The 8778-nt window shown below is 46.0% G+C and overlaps 1 protein-coding gene across 1 annotated transcript in view; it reads right to left on the reverse strand.

Annotated features, from left to right (window-relative positions):
* Positions 1-4559: 4559 nt before the first annotated feature.
* The window catches only part of LOC129381589 (uncharacterized), a 23528-nt gene continuing 19309 nt past the window's right edge, over positions 4560-8778 (reverse strand). Inside the window, exon 9 of the mRNA XM_055064598.2 lies at positions 4560-5503. Coding sequence (XP_054920573.2) covers positions 5243-5503 — 261 coding nt within the window. The 3' untranslated portion in view covers positions 4560-5242. The remainder of the gene's footprint in view (positions 5504-8778) is intronic.

The following is an 8778-nucleotide window of genomic DNA, read 5'->3' on the forward strand; positions in this document are numbered from 1 at the left end:
AAAGAAAAGGAGTGGGACGTTCGGCGGCAGTCTTCTATGCAACGAAGTCGTATATTGGCACACAGAAAACGATGATAAACTTTAAGGTGAATAATCTCTCTGTATAAATCGGCCTAATATTTTTTGTCTCCTTTGACCATCGAAGAGACAACTCAATACGGAGCTTCGAGGGTTATACAGACGTGTGGCTCACGCAAGAGGTGTAATTAGGGACTGTTTATATGCGCCTGGATTTGCGTCCTTCGCGCAGGTCTAACGTAAGCAGACGTGTTCGCCATCCGGCGCGTCCATTTGCCTTGAAAGAGAGGCTTTATTCAGTCCTTATTCAGGGATACCCTGTGCCATCAAGACTTACTTCCCCTACCAGCTAGCGTTCTCCGTGCTCTCACTATCCGGTGAATTAGCTATCCGCTTTCCGGGTAATCGGCTAATTTGCTGGGACAGAAACGGTTCATACAACATTCACAAACCTCTCTACGCAAGGCCCTGCGCGTAGCCACGCGCATTTCCACTGCGAGGTAATGACCCAGTCAGTTCAGTGGACAGACGCCATTTTGCAGGGCGGAAGCCATCGGGACGCTTCTTTTCCTGGACAAAAAGCGATTCGCACCCGCCATGGTGGCGTAGTGGCGTAGGGGCTATGGCGTTGGGCTGTTAAGCCCGTGAACGCGGTATCAAATCTCGGCTATATGGGCCGCGTTTCGATGAGGGCGAAAATGCAAAAAAAGAAAAGACACCTGTGTAACAGGCATTGGCAAACAGCACAATTCCAACCCCTGAATTAAATTACTCTATGAGGTGGCTGCAATAAATCAAAATTTCTAATTGAATAATTGTCTTAATTACTCTAATTATTTATTTTAGTACTTACTTCACGGCACATATTTCAATTTGCGAATTGTCAGAGAACCTCAGCTGGTCATAATTATTGCGGAGAGAGAGAGAGAGTCGCACACTGCGGCGAGCCTTATAATCAAATAGTTTTTTTGGAGCGTAAAACCCAAGAATGAATGAAGAAAGCGATTCGCCCCACGTGACCCTCATGGTGACGCGACGAGTACGTGACCGTCACTGTGAACGCGAGCAGACGCCTGTGACGGCGCGGCTGGTTGTCAGAATTCTTAGGGTACCTCACGCACCTTCCGGGGGCCAACTATCTATGTTTGTACATAACCGTCTCCGCGCCTACCTGGGTGACTGGATAGTCCGTGGTCGAATGGGTAGCGCATCGGGCTGATGTTCTGAGGCAACAGAATTCGAAACTAACCAGTGGACCAACTTGGGTCACCAAATATATGAAAATGTGTAGACATGCCACTCATCAACGAACCTCTTTCTCGCCGACATGGGTCACTGTAGATGCGGGACTGGATAGGTACCGCTGTTGAAACAAACTGCTTGACGCCTACTTTGGAGCACAGGGTATATGCGCCGCCCTGTCTGTGCTGGTCTTCAGTGAACGTCCTTGATGCCAACTTGGTTCACTGCCTATGTGCCAGTAGGTGTGTGCCGCTTTTCAATGAACGTCTTTGACACCAACTTCAGTAACTAGATATGTGCCGCTGGGAATGTGCCGTTCTACAATGGCAAAAAAGTATTCCTTAAATTTCTCCGACGCTGAGCGGAATCAAACGCACTTCACAACGATTCCTCAGAGACGGAAACCGAACATATGAGCAGGCTGCTCCACAAATGCACTGGTTACGTGCCGCTTTTCAATGAACGCCTTTCATGCCAACGCTTTAGAGAGCTGCGCCATGAATGCACTGGGTGTGTGCCATTATTCAATGGACCTTTCGCAAAATTGGCTCAATATGTTCCACTAAGTGTGCGGCCAAGCACAGAGACAATTCTCGGCGTTCGCAGGCACCGACGCACCACGCTTATGGTCTCGGAGGCGGCGCGCGAACTTCGCGGCAGTGCCACTAGATGGCGCAGCGTGTCCGGAAAGAAGCGCGAGATTAGAGCCCGGTTGCCGCGTTACGCGTTTCCCGGCGTTCGCCACGCACTGGCGCGCCATGCATTTGTGAAGCCATGCGCAGGCTTCCCGGTGGCGGCTCTTGATGGCTCGCAGTATTCTTAAGGAAGCACGAAAGAGGAGTGCCGCTGCAGTATATACACGTCTCACAGATAACTCGTTTCGACGGTGAGATGTGTTCTGCCGCAACTTCTTTATTTATTCTTTATCTCGAGTATGTCTTCAGAAACAGCGACAAATACAGGCACATATTTTATTAATTTTTTTAGCTGCACCAAATTTTGAAAAATTGTCCGTGGCAGACAGCACGATTCTAACCCTGGAACTAAATTACTCGATGAGGCGGATACTACTTCTGCAATAAATCAAAATGCTTAATTTAATAATTACCTTACTTACACTAATTATTTTAAGTATTTACGGCACATATTTCAAGTTGCGAATTGTAGCCGGCGAGTTCACCGAGTGTATTCACTTGGAACGAACTCTCACGACTATGCCAGTTTCGAGTAATTAATTTTGTGCGTATCCGACAAAATGAATTGACCTTTCAGTGATTTTTGTGCTTCAGTGCATAAAACAGCGTTTTCTTTAAAGAAGTAAGTGGAACAACAGTGTATTTTTACCGCAAGTTTGACGGCGCACATCTCGAAACGGTGTCATGCTCAGAATTTAATCTAAGTCGATATGGCTTGCGTACTCGCTAGCTACAATTCGTAAATTGAAATATGTGCCGTGAAGTCATTCAATGAGATGTTAATTAGCGTCACTGTGTTAATTATTCAATTAAGTACTTTGATTTCTCGTAGCAGTAATGGCCGTCTCATCGAGTAATTTTGATCAAGGGTTCGAATTGCGTTGTCCGCCGCAGGTAATTTTTGAAAATTCGGTGCAGCTAAAAAAAAAAAAGACCCTGTGTATCCCTCTGGGGATGAAATGGGAGCGAGCCATTTATCTCAGTCAGAGTCCATTGAAGAATTTTACCAGGGTAATTAACTGGCTTTTAAGTCACTAGGAAAGTCAACAAAACGTCGTGCCGCCTCCCAGAAGGCAATGTAGTTAATATGGCGCGAACAATTCTGACGGAACCAGCCTCACAATGAATGTCGATGTTAATGCGACTAGCATGAAACAATGTAGCGGCACACCACATTGATACCACCGAAACAACGAAAAGCGTCATGTATGAGGTCAATACTGCAGCCGGGTTCCCCTCTCGCGCTTCCCTCTGGACGCGCTGTGCGATCCAGCGCCGCTACCGCGCAGTCTGCTCGTAGCCTATAATATGTGTTGTACGCCGGTGCGTGCCAACGCGGAGAATTGTTCCCTCGCTATCCACTCGCATTCGTAGCGCAGTGCTAAATCGTCGGGCAGCTGTGCTTGAGGAACCCGTGTGACGTGGGTTTGATTCCACGCATCACAGGAGAAATCTTAAAGGACTCTTCTTTCATTGAAGGGCGCGTGAGGTCACATACGGCCTGCACACACACACGTACATACATACATACATACATACATACATACATACATACATACATACATACATACATACATACATACATACATACATACATACATACATACATACATACATACATACATACATACATACATGTAAGTCTGAAGTAGCACAGCCAGCCACCCACCCAATGTTATAATTCCCCAAGAATGCTAATCACAATAAAACTCGCTAAATAGCTTCCTCTCCAAGTTGCCAACCATGGCGTTCACGCATACTGCCGCACCTAGATGGCGACGCAATTTAGCCTGGTGAAGACGCCGGCGCGGCCAGTGCAATTGCTGCCGGAACTGCTCTGTTCTGTGCTACTACATGCTTTCCAAGGGACAGCTTATCCAGCCCGGCTGGCGTGAGTCGCGGGTCTTAGATAGACCAGCCACGGTGAATCAGTGGCTTTGGCGTTGTTCTGCTGAGTGATAGGTCGTGGGTTAGGTAAGTAGGATAAAACACAAGAACGAAATAAGAGCCACATACGTGTGGCGCGCGATGCCGCCTTGATGTTCCTACGCCAGCTTGCCATGACTTCACGTATTTTAGCAGCATAACGTGAACTGTTCGACGCTAAAAGAGGACTACATTGTATTGTGAAAGAACCAGTGACTGAATTTAGCGAGGTTCGAGACTATCTACAACCCCGTAGCGGCCCAAGTGCGAGGAAATACTTTGAACTCCATGACGTCGCACTGACGATCGGGCGAAATCGCACTAATGTTTCAGCGCCAAACTAAAAATAAAACGAAAGCTTGACCCTATTTTCTCTCATCCTATAAACCTTGTTCTTGTTCCTTGGTGATATAGCGCAACCCACTCTGGGGGATCGGACATGAATCGGGTGGTGAATAACGATGTTACCGGGAAATTCACGAACTAGAGTCTTTAAAAGGTACTTCATCACTTTGAGATGATCTAGTCTTTCTCTTTAGTGTCCTTTTAAAGGGTCATTAATTTAAAGTAGCGATATTTAGGATCGTGGAAATAGGAAATAAGGCCGCGAAATACAGAAAGTCCAGCTCGTACGAGAAAAATAAAAATTATATCAAGCAACAGAGAGAGAGAGAGAAATTTGGTTGCAGAAATTATTTATTTCTTCCGGGTGGCCATTAAGTTTAGTGGAGGCTAAATAATGAAATTTTTCATCGTAATGCAGACATTCCTGCGGATGTGTTCAAGAGCCAAGGCGACAAAATCAAGCAAAAGTGTTGTATACATGCAATGGCAATACAGCCCAAGGTAAATGTTTAGAATTAATTGCCAGCGTAATTACACTATTGACATCGTCCATCTCACTCGTGAACGCTAAAAGCGAACACTAAAAATGGCCCGCAAATTGCTTGTCACATCACTATAGATCTTCATATCGTGGTATTATTCCGAACCTCCACGGACATTACGTGGTCGTAATCTTTCCATAAGTCTTAGTAACAATGTTTCGTTTATCTCAGATCAATTGCACGGCGTTATGCCCAACACTCATTGATAAAAATACATTTAGCTTATACTTTGCCCCATCCTCAAAATTTACCTTTACCTTTACTTGCGAACTCACAGTCCACTAACGTGTCAAGCCTCTGGAGCCTATTACATTTCGTTTCATGAGGCGCAAGCGCAGGCTTCTACAGGCGCCAGGTACAGGCCCGTGCCCGCCACTCGAGCACTTTCCGTTGACCGAGTCCGTTCAACGAAACGTGAACGTCCCCCACTGATGCGCGCCGCCAATATGCTAACGGCCACTCGAACCGACGTCATCAGTGGGCGTGTTTGCTTCGCTGCCAGTTTCGCCGCCAGGGGCGCTCTTTGGCGCTCATGGCGCGGATGGTGTGGCACAGCGTACACCCGCTGCCGGCCTTCGTCGCCTCGTTCAGCGCCACGCTGGACTCGTGCGTGGACGAGTAATAGCTGCTGGACACCACGTCCGGGTCTTGCGCACCGTAACGGGAGCGCTGACGCTGGGCCATCGGAGCGCAGCCGCAATGCTGCCTCCGGATGGCGCTTCCCCTCGCGCTGTCCTGCACGAAAGCCAGCCGCGCAGTGTTAACAGGCACGTTTTGCACAGCGCTGGTTCGGGCTGTTTCGCGAATCCAGGGGCAGCATTATGGGGCCGTAATTTTCTCCGATGCTTTCAGTTTCGCGAGATTTCGCATGACTCGGAACCGGACGCGTCAGCGTCTGCTACCGGCATATCATTCCTTGCACAGAGCGAAGTACAGTGTCAGGAATGGTGTCGTCCGTAGATGCTAACAAGTACGGTGCCGCGAAGCTGACAGTATTCCTAAAAGAGGGCTCGTATGGGAGTACCATTCCTTCGGCAGTATTATCCGACGAGCACTTCCGGGAATACATTTACTTTCCGGAGATTTCTCCAGACAGTTAGCGGATGTACCGGTGTCGACGGGCGACGTCGTTACTGGCACTTTGATAAGACAGCGTGCTTAGCTCTGTGCCATAAATGCTCCTGCTTGTAGACACCGTAGCTTCATCGCTATTCATACAAAACTATGCGACAGCTTATTTTGCTTAGTAATTTCATCGCGTTTCATTTGTGCACGATGGTACAACTGCGAACGCTATGATGACGTTTCAAGATAAGAGACAACAGCGAAAACAAGGATATTAAAAGCATTTCCGCATGCATCATTGGACACATCGGATTGAGCCCGCGCTCCGAAATTCATTGTTGTTCGCTTAGCGTGTTATAGCGAACGAAAACTGAAAGATAGTTTGGGCATTTAGTACTGTCGACGTCACTAATTCGTCGAGTAGCGGGTTCCTCTACCGTCGTTGTTTATGACACTAATGAGATGCACTGAAATTGAAGTGCCTCGAAGTTTTCCAACACGAAATTCACGTGGGTGGAACGCTGGATTTCGTTCCAGCATCTCAAGCGTCTTAGAGTGTTCAGGCGTAAGTCCATCAATTGGGAACGCAGAAAACCCGACAGAAAATGAAGATAAACAATTGTTCACCTGCGGTACAATACTTAATTATTAATAAAGGGAAAATCAGACATCTACCCGTTCGTAGCAATTGCTACAAAGGAACCCTTACGGGTTCCTCGAAAGAAAAAGCCTCGCAGTTGAAGAAAAATTCGTGCTGGTCCGGGACTCGAAGCCGGGACCACCGCTTTTCCGGGGCAGCCGCTCTACCATCTGAGCTAACCAGGTGGCTAGCAAACGGCAGGGCGAGAGCGCTGCCATCTGAGCTAATCTGCCATCTGAGCTAACCTGTATGGGTTTCCTTTGTAGCAATTGCTACGAACGGGTGGATGTCTGATTTCGCCTTTATTAATTACTTCTCTCCACCTTGCGGGTTTCCGCAAAACTATTACGTCAATATTTAATTATGATTTGAATGCAAGCGATGCGCTGAAACTATACTTTCTCAACACGTAAAGAGAATGAATAGTGTTGTATTTTGTTATTATTTAGTGCGGCGCCAGATTTTTAAATATCGACTGCGGCAAATAGCACAATTATAACCAGTTAACCTAATTACTCGATAAGGCGGACATTACTTCTACGAGAAATGAAAATGCATAATCGACTAACTAATAAACATTTACTGAATAACTTTTTCATTATTTACTTAGCGGTCCATATGGCGATCTGCGAATTGTAGCCAGTTAGTTCACCAGGAGTACCCACTAGGAAAGAATTCTCAGGGTGACAGCAGTTTCGAGGTACTAATTTGTAAGGTGTGCGACGGAATACATTGGCGTTCCAGTTACTTATAAGGTTCAAGGCATAAAACGATTTTTTTTTAAGGTAAGCGGAGTAATAGTGCATTTTTTACCGCAAGTATGACGGCACACACCTCGGAACCAATGCCATCCTCAGAATTCATTACAAGTCGATATCCCTCGCAAATTCACTAGCTACAATTCGTACATTGCTGCATTAATTAATTAATTAATTAATTAATTAATTAATTAATTAATTAATTAATTAATTAATTAATTAATTAATTAATTAGTAAACTATTAGTTAGCGAAATTTCGTTCATTCGTCAATTACGAATTTGATTACCCGTGGAAGCAATGTCCGTTTGTTCGATTAATTTAGTCCAAGGATTAGAGTTATGCTTTCTGCTATCTGCCACAAGTGATTTTTAAAGATTTTGATGTAGCTAAACAAAAAAAGACACCCTATAGAACTGCAATGCTAAGGATTGAGCGGATGCTGTCCCATCGCACGGAAGCTCGCGCTGCTTATTGTGCGGCGCCTGCAGAACATTCCACTCTAGTGCAATATTACGAAAGACGGTGCATGATATAAACTACTGCGAATACACGACCGGTCACTTCACTGTCACCAACCTTCGTCTAGGCTTCCTTAGAGCGAAGCCTCCCAGACTTTTCTGACCCCATGGCTGTTAGGGGCGGCTGCCTTGCCGAGTCGTTCGTACTTAAAATGAACATTCAATCGCGTGCTCGGAGGTGGTATCGAACCTCGGTCCTCCAGCACAGCAGCGCGATGATCTAACCAATAAGTAACAATAGCACGCATGCTTCTGTCGCTCCAACACTAACTAGCTCCTTGAAACGACCGCCGTGTGTGTCACACTGGACATAGCATGGGTGCACGAGAGCCCATTGTTCGTGCGCCAGTTTTTCTTCACACCGTAAACGCAAGGAGTGAAATTGGCATATTTATAGCATTCCATTATAACCGCTGCACGAAGGCTTCGCTTTACGTAGATCTTACGATGCGCGTTGAGTGTGCATAGTTTCCTTCCTTTGTATTTTACCCCCATAAAATACGCTATAAATCGTACGTGCAGATGTTGGAGGCATTCAGAGTAAAATTAACATAGCCTCTGTAGCAATTTTCTGTCTATGAGAAATCGTAGGACGTTTCATGCATGTGTTATGGGTTAGGTTAGGTTAAATTGGAGCTTGTAGGTAGAGATTGTAATAAATTCTTATCCAGTCATGACATATATAGGTCCCACTACATTCACTCTCAACTAATTGTCGTTACAGCAAACCAACAAAGTTATTTTGTCCCCTTATTTTCGGCTTCCTAAATAAAATAAGCTTTTGTTGCAACGCTGGTATACACGTTTATACCCGTCTTGCTTTTGTTTTCTCTCTTTTAGAACACTTAGAAGCGTAACTGAGTCCTGTCAATCCGAACACTTAAGTGGCGAACAGCGAGCATGTCAGCTTTCTTGCCGTTCAGTCCACTCCTCCTGCCTGAAGTTATCCGCCAGGCAGCTACGAAGACGCGTTCTGCTGGTACGGTTGTTGCTGAAACGTGTATACTCGTACGGATCCATAGCCGCA

Source organism: Dermacentor andersoni, chromosome 11 (assembly GCF_023375885.2).
Source record: "Dermacentor andersoni chromosome 11, qqDerAnde1_hic_scaffold, whole genome shotgun sequence".
Lineage (NCBI taxonomy): Eukaryota > Metazoa > Arthropoda > Arachnida > Ixodida > Ixodidae > Dermacentor > Dermacentor andersoni.